Raw genomic sequence first — 17352 nt, forward strand, 5'->3', positions numbered from 1 at the left:
CCCAAAAATCAACTATTACTTATGAATTGATTAAATTTCAATTAGATCAGTCGATAGATACGCTTAAGAAATTCGATATTAAAATTAGTTCAGAACTAATAGAAACAAAACAGTAGACGATTCTATTTTTTTGAAAAATATTTAAACGATTGCATCAGTAATGTTTACTAGCTAATCTTTTTGCTTTATCAAATGACGACATGAATATTAAGGTCTAAATTCTGGTTACAGTTTAAGAGAAAATTAATGTTAATGACGATTAATGTTCTTTTAGGCGTACTTTTATCGTACACATTGCAAAACATTAACTTCATACATTGAGAAGTAATGCCTGAGTCAAATGAGCTACTTGAGCTACAAAACACTAAATTAAGATCATGTTTATAAACTAAAAATTAAAAAAACAGGTAAATATGAAGCACCTATATGTTTCATGATGCCTTTTCAAGAAGAAATATGGGTTAAAAATTTTGTCTTTTAAGTAATTGCCCATCTTTTTTTTTTCAAATTACAAATAGCAATTATTTATAAAAAAATTAGCAATGAAACTCTATCATTTTCTTACAAATCAAGCATTTTGAACAAAATATTTAGTACAGGCATAAAAAATTTAAAACACATATTAATTTCTAATATATATGCTGTAAAATATTAATAAATCATATAAAGTTAAAAACTTTAAATTGAAAAACATATAATAATCTAAATATAAAGCATTTCCTTGTTTTATAATGCAGTTTAACTATGAAATCTAGGTAAGAATTTTTTAGTGGTTTTCAGTAATCAGATAATCTTTCTTTTTAAAATTATAAGTGAAAATTTATAAATTAATTAACAAATAATAATTATTTATAAATAATTGGATAAAATTTTTTATAAATGAATAGTATAATATTTTGAACAAAATATTTCTTTTGGAATAGAAAATGTTAAACAATTATTAGATTCTGATACAGATGTTGTAAAAATATTATATTAAAATTGAAGGAACTGTAGTAAATCACTCATTGTCTCATAATTATTTGATAAAGAAAATACAATTATAAAAGTAGTAAAAATAATATAAAAAATGCTAAACTTATTGAAAATTTATACGTCTTGTTTACATTTATAAGCGAAATATGCCTTATTATCAGTACTGTAAAAAAAAACATGTGCTATACTGAATCACTTTTTCCTCATTAATGGACTGCCGTTTGTTTGAACAAAATAGATGTTAATGATACGAGGTAACTAATTAAAATTGCTTTTTACCTAAATAATCATATAATCGATAGAAAAATAAGCTTTTAGCATGGAAACATTTTATTAAAAATTAACTTCCTTCACACTTAATTGAAAAAAGTTGTTTACTTTTTAGTTAAATTTTAACTAGAAGCAAAAAATATAGTTTGCTACATCACGCTAACTATTCAGGTTTAATAATTTAATACAATATCATACTTTATTTCATCATAAAATTGAGTTTCACAAATTATTTTTAATCAATTCTCGAAAACTATGTTTCTGAGTAAAATATATGTTAATAACGTAAAATATAAATAAACGTAATATATAAATTTCAAATAAAAAGCCTATAAATTATTATACGTTTCTATAAATTCAATATTATTTTTTATTTAATTGTCCCATCTTCTAAGTCATTTATGCCTAAATAGATAAATTATTCAGTGCAAAAAATATTAAATTAGTTTAGCATGAAATGTAATAAAGAAGTTATTCATTTAAATTCTTTAATTTTAAAAAACTATTTATGAAGTTCAAAAATGAATAATTACTTTAATTGTTTTTGAATAACTTTAATTATATTTCACGGTTATGACAGTCATTTTTGAAATCTAATTACAAACCAAAATGTAGTGATAAAACTAAGAGTAACGTTAATATAGATTTTCGGCTTACATTTTTAACAATGTTTAAATACTTTTATAATGTTGTTTGCTCATTTACTTAAATATGGGTTACCTATCACAAAGAAATTTTACGCCAATGTTTATCGCACCATTAGATTTAATTTTGAAATCTATAATATACCAAACACGTATCAGGTCAAATCAAATCGTATAACTTTTTTTTAAAATGCTTTCTCATACATACTCCTTCCTATAGGTAGCAAAAAATGAACTAAACTGAATAAATATACTCCTCGATATATCAGTATATTCTTCTCGATATATCATATATTTGTACGTATTCTACATGCAATATGTATATTGCAAAGTTTGATTCTTCCAATGCATTTTTAAGTCTGTAAAATGCTTATCTTTATTATGATTCGGAGCTTGGAGTTAAAAAATTTATATATTGTTTTACAATTAATTTGTATTTTGTGTATTGACTTAATTATTTCTAGCATGTTTTTGAATATGTCATTATTTATTAAATTCTAAGTTATAAGCCTCGTAACACAATAACCAGAATTTTCATTAAAAAAAAAAATCGATAAAATTACAAAGAAAACAATTAAAATAAATGTTTTCTTTGTTGATATACGTAAATAAATTTTTTAATTTATAATATCTTATTTAAGCATTTGTTTTCATTCTAGAAACAATACTATACTTCTGAATTAAAGTATGAACTGATATCTGAAAAGTTCATTGCCCCCCAAAAATTAAATAGTTTATTTAATTCTGTTATTTTAGTTTATTTCAGTTTCAAACTTAGAATTAGTTGTAACACGAACTAAATAACAAACCTAAAGTCGCTTTGCCTTATGGGAAATTGAATTTGTGAAAGGGAAAAAAATGATCTAGGATATTGGTATAACATGAGGTTAATAATTCTACTTGAATTCCCATAAGCGAGTTCAGTCGCATATGCGATATATCGCTCAGTAAACTTTTCCACAAAAGAATAAAAAAGTTGAGGTTAAATTTATGGAATCGTTTATTCGGATCTTGTCTCGGTTGATATCACTCCTGGGATTTAATTTCACTTTTTTTCTTCAAATAATGACGTTCCAAGAGAAAGAATTTCGTTGCAGAAGAACTTTTGCTTACTTTTAGGTATTGTGAAGTATTTACTACGAACTATATTGCAAACATAAAAGTGAATACCACGATAATAGTTTATTTAAACAAATCCTATAAAAGTACTAAGTAAATAAATAAAATTAACAATTTGATCTGATTTATGGAGGGAGATTATCAATTATTATTAAGGTCCCTTTCTTGTTTAAAAAGAACTTAAAATTTTATGGGTATACAAAATGTATTGATAAATCTGAAAGAATTACTTTTTTTCTAACTACACTAATTTCTATTTTATTTGTGTATACAGAAAAAAAAATTATATTAATAACTGATGATTCACTTAAATAAATTATTTCCCCCTTTTTTCCAGCTACACGATTCCTTTATTAAGGTTGTGTGTTATCAAATATTTATCAAAATTTCACGAAAAAAATAGTTAAACAACGATTTATGTAATTTTCATTTTACGATATTCAAGCAAAACAATCATAAATATGATGGTATTCACACAAATAATCATAAATATGATGGTATTCACACAAATAATCATAAATATGATGGTATTCACACAAATAATCATAAATATGATGGTATTCACACTGTTAACTGTGAGAAAAACCGTTTATTAACTTCTTTCACTTAAGATGGTTAAACAAACATACTATAAGCAAAAGAGCAAATCTATCATTCTTATAACTTACAGAACGGGGATTAGAGTCCCAGCGTTGATGGCAGCACCATAAAGCTGTTTAAAACAAAAAAAGTTTAACATTTCCTATCTCGTACGATTGGTGAAACAAGAATATAAACTAATTAAACCAAATTACATGGTTAATTTGATAAAAAAAACAACCTAACTCTACGAAAAGTCCACTTAGTTACACTTCTTTTTTACGGTTTCTTAACCATACAAGTTATAAACAGTTTCAAAACCATAAAAATGAAAAATGTTCGTTACCATAAACTTCAAGGTTAATTGGATAGACAGGCTACTGCCAGTCATTTTACTATAATTTTAGACAGAAAATTCTAACAGTGTATATCTCCATTTTTTTAATAAAGAAGATAGGATTCATTTTAATATTTGAAGCGAAAAAATGTGAAACATAAATAGTTATAATAGTTGAGTCAGCCAAGGAGAAAAAAATTAAAAATTGAAACTTGAAGTAGTAATTTTATTAAATTTGTTAAAATTGCAACCTGGTTAGACCTAATAAATAATAAATGACTGAATATTTTCGTTTGATTTATCATATTTTATTTCCAATACAGTACTACTTATACTACAGAGCGCTCAAACCGAAAAACTTCGCTTCACAAGCAAGCGCGCTTGATCTGCACCATCTTACACTGGAAATAGGAAAAAAAATATTAGAGAAATTCCAGAGTACACAGATATGATAAAACTAGTTTGGTTTTCATCAAAAATCACGTGATTTAGAGACAAAATGATTTTCAAAGATAACGAAATGCTGCTAATGAGTTCCTAAATTTTCAGAAATAAGTTTTGTTTGAAAAAGAGAAAAATAAGAAAAAATGAAACTGTCATCTATTTTTCATATACACCGAAGAGCCATTACATTATGACCACCCTGCTAATAACATGTAGGACCACCTTCAGCCCTCAAAACTGCTAGCACTCGCCTTGGCATTGATTCCACAAGGTGCTGATAGGTAGTCTGAGGTATCTGATACCAAGCGCTCACCAACTGGTCCTGCAATTCCCTTACATTGCGAGGGGGTAACGTGGCAGCACGAATTTGGTTTTCCAAGTAGGATCAGAAATGCTCTATTGGATTAAGGTCAGGCGAATTCGGGGGCCAAGACAAGATTGAAAGTCACTGGAATGTTCCTCGAACCAATCCATGACGATTCGACCCTTATGACATGGTGCATTATCCTGTTGGTGAACACCATCCCCGCAGGAAAAACTGTTGCCATGAATGGGTGAACCTGGTCTGTAACTATGTTCAAGTAGCTTACAGACGTCAGGAATCGTTCTATGAGGATTATGGGTCCTAATGTGCCCCATGAGAACATTATTCCTGGGCGAGAAACCTTGAAAACCTGGGAGAGCCCATTGTTATAGATGGAGGGTGGTCATAATGTAATGGCTCTTCGATGTATGTTTAAGCATTTGTTCCAACAATAGTTCGGTTTGAAGTTTCCAGTCTCATAAAACGCATTCAGTTTTCATTTTCACTGTTTGGTAAGATTATATACATAAATAATTTTTATCACAATAATTTGCGTAAAATTCTGCAATTTTTAATATAAACTTTTAGAAACATGAGCTAAAAATATATTTTTTAAATGTAATTAATTATTTTACATTTTTTGACATGTTATAATTTTCCACATTCTTTTACATTTTTCTACATTTTAGACTCTATAATCTAATTAATATACAAAAATCATTTATTTATACGATTTTTTGGCGTATAGTCTTGACTTCTTTATTTGGAACTTTTTGAAACATAAATTGAAGAAAGACAAAAAAAAAATTATTTTTTCAAACTTAATTAATTATTTTAAATTTTTCCGCATTTAATTCAATTTTCTCTACTCCAAATTTATCCAATAGCATTTCAAACTTTAAAATTATTCGTGAATTACGGGACAAGCGTCTTATTTTAATTACTGCAAAGCGTCACCGCTTTAAAATTAATTCTGGTTGGTAAGTTGGAATTCCCACAATAAAGGGAAGGATACGGAATTATTAGGCAACTTCAAATTCCTTAAATAATTCTTAAAACTCTCAATTTATGAACAGATGCTGAAAATTCAATTAACAATGCATCATTACAACCTGATAAATTACATGTTTACCATTTAATGAAGTCAGCATTATAAAATCTTGTAAGTATTTACATTTTCATAGAAGCTCTAAGAAATGCATATTATTAATACTTATTTTGGAAAGTTAATCATATTAATATATAATATTAAATTATTATAGTTGATAAATCACATATTTACCCTTAAACATTCAAGTTAAATATTTAACTGAAATATATATTATTAAATTTTAATCTCGGTAACTACAGAAAGGCTTTAAAAATTTCTATTATCGAAAGTAAAGTTTAAAAAAAATTAATTTTTGAAATTAATAAAGAAATTACTAATAAAAAGTAATATAAATTAATAATGGAAATTAATATTTAGTTTTAGTAACTTAACATTATTTAATTATTTCTAAATTTTAAATAATTGTAAAACTCTAAACACTTCTATTATCAATAATTATTCTATTATTTAATAATGTAAATTAATTATTCTTAAAAAATCTCAAGTTATTCCTTAAAGTTCAATTATTTTATACTTAAAATTAGCTTTATATTATTTAACTTACCTCAATCAGTTTCAGAACATTTCCAAAAACCTTATATAATGAAAACTAATGATAAAAATTTTCTTATAACAATTAATTATACCATATAATGCTATTATATTATATGTATGCTTATATTAATTAATTATATGTTTCCAAAACATTATTTACGAATAATTTCAACCATGACCGTATAGAAAGTCATAATAAGTTAAACTTAACGTTTTTTGGTACAGTTTCAGAACTTCATCTATTAATATCCTAAGCAAGTTTTAAAATTTAAAACTTGCTTGCTTCAATTTTAAAAAAGATAGTTATGGTTGGTTTTGCAATATCATAGTTTATATTATCTATGCATATTCTTTTAAACATAAAAAAGCATACAACCCAGGTCTAAAATAACATTATTGATATTTCATGCTGATGTATTAACAGAATAAGCTGCATATTATGCATGTATTGTATATTTTTGATGCATACATGAATGTCAAATGTTAATTTTACTAAACGACGCATTTTCTTTTTATCGTCATTTTATTGAAAATATTTAAATTAAAACTAATTGATCTAAACTGGTCAATACTTGTTGAGGGGGTCGATATGCGGACTGTATATTACGATTGATTAAGTACAAACAATAACTATTTAACAATTTATTAACAAACGATGAATGACGCCATTTGAAGACGTCCGACGATATCAAAAACAAAAACAACAAGAGCTCTTCTTTTCGCCAAATGAAAAGATAAACGAAGCCAAAGCCGAGAGAGGCGCCAACATACCACCCGGCTTTGAAATATCAATTTCAAACAAATACATACACAACAATAAATGACAATTTATAATGCAAATGATAAAAAAAAAGAGTTCTAAAAATTTATGACTAAATAACCAAATAACATAATATTTTTCACAAGCAAACTAAATGCATACAATCACATTCTTTATGACAACAATGAAAAAAAATAAGCATGTAAACTAATTACTAGTAGACTCATTGATAGGTAAAACGCATATATTTGATATGCTGCGTTTAAAGAAACCTTGTGCAGTTTTTACAATAACAACTCGAATTTTTCCATCATTTCCTGGGATAACCTCGTGGATACGACCAATAATCCATGAACAAAGGGGTAGATTATCTTCTTTAATTAAAACTAGTGTTCCTGGTTTAACATTGTTTTTTTTCGAATAACCATTTACTTCTTTGCTGTAAATTATTTAGATAATCTCTTGACCATTTTTTCCAAATAGTTTGATTGATTTTTTGTATCTTTTGCCACCGAGAGAGTCGATTATCAGGAATGTCTGCAACAGGAAATTCCGGAATACTGTTTATGGGTCGCCCAATTAAAAAATGACTGGGAGTTAGGGTCTCAAAATCATTGGGGTCCGAAGAAAGGGGAAAAAGTGGTCTACTGTTTAATACACCTTCAATTTGGTTTATAACCGTTAAAAATTCCTCTAATGTTAATTTAGAGTTTCCAATAGTTCTTTTCAAATGGTGCTTAAAAGATTTAACTCCCGCCTCCCAAATGCCACCAAAATTTGGCGATCTGGGAGGAATAAATTTCCAAACAACGAATTCATGGGATAAGTAAGAAGACAGATTTTCTGAATTTTTAACAAGATCATGCAATTTTCTCAATTCTGATTGAGCACCAGTATAATTTGTGGCATTATCAGAAAATATAATAGAAGGCAGACCTCTTCTCGCGAAAAACCTTTTAAGGGTGGCAATTAATGCTTCTGCTGTCAAATCACTTACTATTTCCAAATGAATGGCACGAGTAATTAAACATACAAAAATTACAACATAGATTTTGTTTAAGATTCCCTTCCGCTGATTTTTATATTTAATAAGAAAGGGACCGCATAAGTCGGTGCCTGTTTTTGAAAAAGGGGGGCTTATGGTAACTCTTTCTTTCGGTAAAGAAGCCATAATTTGCTGTTCTATCTTAGGTTTGGCTTTGAAACATGTTATGCAATCGTGAACGATTTTTCGAGCAGTGTTCCTACCATTTAGGGGCCAAAACTCTTGTCTAACACAATGAAGCAAAGTTTGCGCTCCAACATGCAAATTTTTTAAATGAAAATACTGGAAAATTAAAGTAGTTATTTTATGATCTCTTGGAATTAGCAATGGGTGCTTTTGATCATAAGATAAATTCGAATTGCTGATTCTGCCCCCTACTCTAACCAAACCATTAGAATCAAGAAAAGGATTTAAATTACTTACGTGGCTGTCTTTCAATCTTTTTTTATTTTTTAATGCATGTATCTCCTTCCTTAATACAATTACCTGTACTAACTTTACTAGAGAAAGCTTTGCATGCTGAAGTTCCTCTCTAGTGATGGGACCAAACATCCTTTCCTGTTTCCGACAATTAGAAATGAACCTATAAATGTAACTCAAAATACGAATTAGTTTTACAAAATTATTACTTAAAGTGAGAAAACAATTAACAAAGTCTGAGTTGGAAGACAAAGTAAGAGTTATATTCGATGATTTTTTAAGTTCAAGCTCATAAAGTTCACTGTTCAAAATTTCAATGGATTGTTGATCTGTTGGTTGAATGTCTAAATTCGATGGTCCAGAAAACCACAAGTCCAGTGACACCAATTCGGAAGGATCGATTCCTCGCGAAATCAAGTCAGCAGGATTCTCCTCAGATGGTATATGTCTCCAGTGAAAATTATTTGAAAGTGTTTGAATTTTGGATACACGATTTCCAACAAATGTTTTTAATTGGTGCGGAGAAGAGTTAATCCAAGCCAATGCGATGGTAGAGTCTGAAAATAAAGTGACCTCTTTGATATCCATTCTTAAAGCAGCTATAACTTTTTGAACTAACTTAGCAAGTAAAAGGCATGCACATAACTCCAAACGAGGTACGGATATTATTTTTAGAGGTGCAATTCTAGATTTACTGGCTAGGATTTTAAAGGCAGAGTTAGAACTGTCAGGATAAAGATATATCACAGCTCCGTACGCCAAAGTGGAAGCATCAGCAAATCCAACGAGAGCAATTTTCCTAACTTTAGAGGTTAGAACATATCTGTCGATTCGAATGTTCTCTAAAGCTTTCAGGTTACTGACAAAACGATTCCATTCTAGAGCAATGTGATCCGGCAAAGTGTCATCCCAATTAAGGTTTTGAGTCCAAAGTTTTTGAAGCATTATCTTAGCTCTACTGATGACGGGTCCAAGAAAGCCAATTGGATCATACAATCTAGCAATGACTGACAATACATCTCGTTTGGTATAGGTTGATTGCTGGGACACGCATACTTTGAAAGTGAACTTATCTTGTCCCGGTTGCCAAATTATACCTAGTGTTTTAGTAGATTCTTCAGTCTCGAAAGAGAAGTCTTCGTTAAAGTTGCTGTCATTGATCAAGTCCCTGGAATTCGAGTTCCATTTGTGCAATGTCATGCCACAACTATCAAACATTTTTACCAATTGAGTCTTTAACTCTAAAGCCGATTCAAGATCTGTTGATCCAGTAACTACATCGTCCATGTATAAATCAGAAAGAACAACTTCTGAAGCAAGAGGGTAATTCAACTGTTCATCCATCGCTAACTGCTTCAATGTTCTGATGGCCAGAAATGGAGCGTTTTTTGTTCCATACGTAATTGTATTCATTCTGAATACTGTAGGCACTTCGTCTTCTTGAGTTTTCCACAAAATTCTCAATAAATCTCTTTGAGACGGATCGATTAATATTTGACGAAACATCTTCCTGATATCAGCTGTTAAGGCAATCTTGTGTTTTCGAAATCGAACAATCAAATCAAAAACGTTTTCTCTCACTTCTCCGGTTAGCAATATGTCATTTAAGCTTTGTCCTGTCGATGTAGGCGTAGAGGCATTAAATACGACTCTTAGTTTTGTAGAAGTTTTGTCCGGGCGAAAAATGCCATGATGTGGCATGTAATATGATAAAGAAGGTGAAACACCATCTACAACCTTTTCCATATGATTTAAATTTTCGTATTCATTTACGAATTCACAATAAAGTTTCTTCATTTCAGGATTGGTGTTCAATCTTCTCACGGTCTGATTCAAGCGTTTCTGAGCTATATAACGAGATTCACCAATAGTTTCCAGCGCTTCCTCACGAATAGGCATTTTGACCATGTAACGACCGCTTTCTACTCTTTTATGATTCTTTTGAAAGTGACTTTCGCAAAATGCTTCTTCATCACTCAAAATTCGGGAATTATCTATTTCTTCAATTTCCCAAAATTTCTTAATGCTATTTTCAATGTTTTCTGCACGATAAACTAAATTACAATAATGTTTTGGATGTTTGGATTCAAATGAACCACTAGCAATAAAACCAAAAACAGAATCTTGAAATGTTAAGTTTTCTGAAGTGCGATATTTATTTTCTTTAATGATTTCAAAAAAATGTTCAGCACCTAAGATCATATCAATTTTTCCAGCCTTAGCGAAAGAGGGATCAGCTAATATTAAATGATTGGGAATAATAATGTTCTGCAAATTCAAAGTGTTAGATGGAATTAAATCCGTAATTTTATTGACTACTAAAAATTCAGTGCGAAGCGAAAACGATGAATCTTTATTAGAAACAAGAGCATTCAATTTATATTTAACATTTGTTTCATTTCCTCCTAACCCACTTATTGGAATATTTATTCTTTCTTTTTTCAATTCGATTTTGTTTGCGAAATCCGAAGTCATAATGTTTACCATACTTCCACTATCCAACAATAAACGTCCTTGAACGAAACAGTTACTCACAGGATTCCATATCCAAGCTAGAGCCGTTGCGAGAATTATGTTTTTATTTCTACAAGTGTTTGTAGTAGCGAACACATGAGATATTAAAGTATCATTTGAAACATTATTTATGTCCTGAGAAGTTGGATTACAGACTGGCGCCTGTGATTCTTGCTCTATTAGAGATTCCGAATGAATCTCCGTTTGGCGAAAATTATTTTCCTTGCGATGCAATAAGGAATTATGCTTAGCTTGACAGAATTTGCATGTAAATTTCGATGGACAGGAATTCAGTTTATGTGATGCATTTAAACAATTAATGCACAGATTATTTTTCTTAACAACATCAAATCTGAGAATTGGTGACATTTTTAAAAAAGAGGGACAGTTGTAAATTAAATGGTCCTTTGAACACAAATGGCATTTATTGCAATTCGATTTCACAACAAAGTTGCGTGCTTTGTTTTGATGTTGAATATTCTTAGCTTTGTTCACAAAAAAGTTTCCCTGAAGATTTTCTAATGTTTGACATCTTTTTTGAATAAATTCCATAAATGAATTAAATTTTGGAAGTTCAGTAGAAGTTAAACTCATTTCATACTGTTTGCGACTTTCCTTATCCAATTTTTGAACAGTTATGTTAATTATTAATTGTTCAACAAGATCATTACTTTCCAATTTCATTAATTTTAAACCTCTTAAACTTTTATTTAAAGTATCAATTAAATGTCTCAATTCTTTATAAGATTCAACAGAAATTTTTTCAAAATTCAAAATGTTCGAGATATAATTGTTTACAATTAAACGAGTATTTTCAAATCTTTCTTTTAGGATTTTCATCAATGATTCAAAAGTATCTTCTGGCGTTTCAATATATTTAGCGTCACCTTTTAAAGCTGAACGCAAATAAAATAATTTCTGCATGCTATTTAAAGACTGATTTTCAGTTATCAAACTATCAAATTGAAGCTTAAAGTTATTCCAATTTTCGATTTTTCCATCAAAACAAGGCAAGCAAATGTCTGGCAATTTAACATTTATTTTACTAGTACTTAATTGTTCATTGTTATGCAAATGAGAAATATTAGAACTTCTTGAATGAAAAAGTCTTTGTAAGCTTACCTTGCAGGATTCTATTTGTTCTTCCATTTCATCAAAATGGGATTGATAAGCTTCTAATTCTTCATCCTTCAAAATTGAATAATAATCCAGTTTTAAAACTTCAATTTCTTGAAGAATTAATCCTATGCTATCGATACGAGATTGCAGTTCGAGACAATCAGCCTCATTTCCATTTGTAGAAATAAAGCTTTCCAACCTAGTAATTTTGCTTTTAGAGCTACCACGACGACGATTCAATTGTTTTAAGCTCTTTTCATATTGTTCCTCAGTGTCAGTCATTTTTGCAAATCAAACTGTATCAAAACGAAATCCAAAAACGAAGTTATGACGAAACGAAAACGAAAGTTGATCAAAATTAATATTTTCGAAATTATATCAGGTTTGAACTCCGGGTAGACAGGAACATGTTGAGGGGGTCGATATGCGGACTGTATATTACGATTGATTAAGTACAAACAATAACTATTTAACAATTTATTAACAAACAATGAATGACGCCATTTGAAGACGTCCGACGATATCAAAAACAAAAACAACAAGAGCTCTTCTTTTCGCCAAATGAAAAGATAAACGAAGCCAAAGCCGAGAGAGGCGCCAACAATACTAACGTTTGGCCATTTTAACCAGGTTTAAGCAACACCTCCTAGAAAAGAGTAGGCCTCTGCACGGGTTACCATAAATATCCTTTAGTAGTCCAAACGTAATGACATATTTCGTATTTTCAACCACTGCGCAGCTTAGGATCCCAAACGTAATGACATCTTTCTTATTTTTCATCAACTGCGCAGTTAACTTCGTCACATCGGACTACTAATTTGATCCGTGCTGAGGCCTTCATTATTCTAGGAGGTGTTGGTTTAAGTCAGGGTTAGATGAGACATTATACAAGCAGCATTCTTTCAGTAGATTGAGATAAAGCTTAGCTCGGATTTCCAATAATCATTCCCCCTTTGACGCAGAATTTTCATTAAATAATTTTTTGTATTATTTGTACCAATTTAGGTGAAAATAAATTAAAAGTATTATAGTTAGGATTTTTAAATTTATGGGTATGAAATATAGCTTGGGAAATCGCTGTCCCTTTTTGCTTTAAGGGCAGATCTTTCAAACTATTCAGATCTTTGAAACATGTCTCACTTCAAAACAATATTTTTTTATATTTATTTGCTCAATATTTATTTGCTGTTATTGAGATCTGTCTATCTTCAGATCAACAATTATATATAAATCATTATTTTTTTTTTTTAATTTTTATTTAAACGACTTAAAATTCCTCATGCACCACAAAGTATAGCATGAGGCTTACAGTTGTAAGTAGAAAACAAAAAGAAGAAAAATTTACAAATTTACATTAAAAACAAAATTCCGCAAGGCCGCAAGACTTTCAATACTTTTGACCAGTTCTGATAAGACAGGTGGCCAACAAATAGAAAGACGTCTCAAATCACTCTTTAAATTCATTCGGGCACTCGCATACAGACTACAATGAAGAAGAATATGTTCAGCATCTTCATCAGCATCACCGCAAGCACAAATACCACTGGTCTGCAGGTGGAAACGAAACAAATATCTCTTAAAATTTCCATGGTTTGTTAAAATTTGAGTCAATTTAAAATCAGTTGCAAAGAATTTACATTGCAAACGGTGAAAAATGGATGGAAAGAACCTTTTCGTCCAAAGCGACCGAGGCGAAGCAAGAAATTCAGCATTCCAGTCTGCAATGATTTTATCTCTAACGATGCGCTTCCAGTGAGAAGCTGGAAGCGCATCGCAAAAAAAATCAAACTACTTTGATTTGGATTTTATATTTTAAAACATGGGTGATTCCGATAATCTATTTCTTTTTACTTTCTATTAGACTGCATGTTTACCTTTATTCTTTTTAAATAAATCAACTGAACTGGATCAACATCAATTTGACATTCTAACCAATTCATTGCAATATCTAATGAATTGCATGCTTCTATATGAGAAAGTCCACTATCTTGAGCTTGATCACCTACTTCTTCCTCTTAGTCTGTGGAGTTTCGATTTTCATTCAAAATTTCAGCAACAATTTCATCATCAATTAAAATTTTAAATCCTGAGTCGTTTTCATTGTCTCAACACCAGTCTTCTATTTCTTCTGCTGTATAACCTGGCACCTTCTCACCCAACAGAAACTTCATTCAGAAACTTCAGTTTCGTTTGTTTTTCTGCTAAGAATTTTATTCCAAGATTTAAGATTCCAAACACTGTTATTACTAATCATTACCCATAAGTGACAACTACCCATCCCCTAATTGTAGAACTTCAGCACTTATCTATTCATAAACACCTTCCTCGTTCCAACCATTGTAGATTGTCAAAATGAAGCTCGCATTCTTTGAAGATAATTTTCAGTTGAAGAGGGCTAAAGGGGTATGTAGGTTAAACTGCTGAAAAAGGCTGTAAATTAAATATGGTCTAGTGGATATATTTCATTCTTCTAAATTTAGAAAAATTGTCGATAAGTTAAAAAGTTTTTTAAACTTTAAAAAAAAAAAAAAAAAAAAAAAGGCAAATTTGGACGTAGCTCGGATAATTGGACGTTCGGATAATAAGGGTTCGGGTAATTGGCGTCTTACTGTGTATATATATATATATATATATATATATATATATATATATATATATATATATATATATATATATATATATATATATATATATATATATATATATATATATATATATATATATATATATATATATATATATATATATATATATATATATATATATATATATATTATTTTCTATTTTCTTTTCTTCTCAACAGGTACAAGATAAATAAATTAATTTTAAAATTTACATAAAATATAAAATAGTCACAAAAAATAGCATAAAATGCTATTTTTTATACTGCATTCAATTATTTAAAAATAGCAAATGCGCGTAAACTGTCTGGTATTTTCTTTTGAAATTCAAAAGTCTCATTTGAATTCAACATTTTATATGTCAAGCTTTTCAGGAAGAAAGTTCTTCATTCTGTCAGGATCTCTGTTTTGTGACATAACGCCTCACAACAAAGGAATTTCATTTCAAAACACCTCTTATGAGAATTGAATTGATATTCTTTTAAATTATTTTGTAAATCAACGAAATAGTACAAAAAATAGATTTGAAAAACTTTAATTTGCATCGTATGTTAAATAAAATTGCGTGGTTTATTTTGAAGGTAGGTGAAAAGAAATGAATTCAAATTTCAGAAAGGTTTCTTTTTATTGATCAAATGTTTCTAGATTATTTTGTTGTCCTTGTCAAGTAAACATTGCGTTTCAAGGAGAATTTTATAAGAAAAATAATAAAAAAATAGTATAAATGCTTTATATTTAAAATTTAAGGTAATATACACTGAGGTAATTTGCAAGTTAAACTTATCTCTCTGAAAAAATATAATTAAAATTTTTTACTAATAAACACTAAGTAGAAAAATATTGTTTAATCATATTGAACTTCTTACATCAAGCTTTTTAGAAAGCTCACACGCACATATTTTTTAAATTTTTTTTTACGTTCAATCTGAATATTTCAATATAAATTGAATTATGCAAATATATTTAATTAAACATTTTAAGTAACACTTGTCATTAATATCGTGATTATTTAATAATGCTCGTAGAAAATTTTTATAGGTTTTATTTATATATTTTTTAAATTTTTCTTTAAACATTCTGTTGGTGATATTTATGTATTATAAATTTTTTGTGATAAAAGACAAGAAGTAGTTTGTAAAAATTACCGTGTTTCCCAAAAATAATCCACATCTTCCAACACATTAGAAAAACAGGAAGTGGTTTGCTGCGATCTGTTTATGAAACTAGATATTTATTCTCCTCGTGTTTCAAAATGTGCACTCTTTCTACCTAAGAGCTCGTGTAATTATTTCAGATGGAACGGCTAGGTGTGCCAAAGAGGAAATTATTTTTTAAAATTTTTTGAATCCTTTTTACTACATATTTGATGAGAAACTTTTCCATTAAATTTTATATTTTGTGATAATAAATACTTAGCTACCTAAGCAGAATGCAGAAAAACGCATTTTTCCATATCTTTACGGTTCTTTAAAATGATTTTGAAAATCTTCCTCCAATTTGGAGAGTTTCTGTGTTGTTGACATGTTTTTATATTTAATAATTAACATTTTACTCATAACACATAATATAAAGAATTTGACATTGTGATGCATAATACGTGAAGAACACGTCACGTGGCGGAGATTAAAGCAATTTTTTCCCTTTTATCTTTAGTACAAACTATTTCGTATAATAATGATTTTTTTCAATTAAGTTTTAAATATATTTATATTTAAAAATTGTTACCCATTCATCGGTTCAACAAATTAACATTTATGTCCTATTATGCGACGTAATTTTTATCTACAATAGTTCTCAATTTCCTTTTAAATAATAAAACCGTATTAAAATTAAAAAGAAATTGGAAGATTTATAACTGTGTGATGTTACTCTGAGATTTAAAAGCAACTTATCAAAGCAATAAAAATTCAAAAAATTGTTTGATTTATTTTTTATTTTGTATTTCCTCAGATCTGCTATTTGATTTAGATATTTTTCATATTAATTTATAATACCATTATATTTCAGCAGTAAAACTAGCTGCGTTGTTTCGAAATTTCTTTTGAGATTTTATCAATATGTTTTAAAAGCAAAAATTCATTTTTATTCACTAGTTTCAAATCAGAGGACATTCCAACTTTTTTCTCAATAAACAACAAAGTGCAACATTAGTAAGATAATCAAATTTTAAAAAAAAGTAATTATAAATATTTTTTGTAATTAGAATTTTATTTACTTTCTCCCACAAGAATTTATTTTTGGCGTTCATTATGGGGTAAAAATTATTGCAATTAAATTGTCCTGATATTTTTTTTTATTGTCCTGATATAATTATAATGATGTTTTTTTTTATTTCAAAAAATAAAATAGTTTATTAACAGAAATAAATTAATAAATATTTCAGAAAGTTAATGGACGTTTGTTCTCGCTATTAATCTTGTTTGTCACTTTTTGTGTTTTATTTGGCCTTTTTCTTGAATTTCTGTTTTAATTATGCATCTTTCTTTTATTGTTTTAAGCTGTACATTTTTGTCTTTTTGGCTAAGTATATTTTATTTTCGAATCGATTTTTTTGTT

The 17352-nt window shown here is 28.7% G+C and overlaps 1 protein-coding gene across 1 annotated transcript; it reads right to left on the bottom strand.

Annotated features, from left to right (window-relative positions):
- Positions 1-310: 310 nt before the first annotated feature.
- LOC147808054 (uncharacterized) lies at positions 311-12457 on the bottom strand. Its single transcript, XM_087166847.1, has 2 exons — positions 8609-12457; positions 311-364 (listed from the first exon to the last, which is right to left on the bottom strand). Exons 1-2 carry the CDS (start codon positions 12455-12457, stop codon positions 311-313), a joined length of 3903 nt encoding a protein of 1300 aa, XP_087022973.1.
- Positions 12458-17352: the final 4895 nt, after the last annotated feature.

Source organism: Parasteatoda tepidariorum, chromosome 6, assembly GCF_982258835.1.
Source record: "Parasteatoda tepidariorum strain Cologne lab strain chromosome 6, Ptep-v5.0, whole genome shotgun sequence".
Classification (NCBI taxonomy): Eukaryota; Metazoa; Arthropoda; class Arachnida; order Araneae; family Theridiidae; genus Parasteatoda; species Parasteatoda tepidariorum.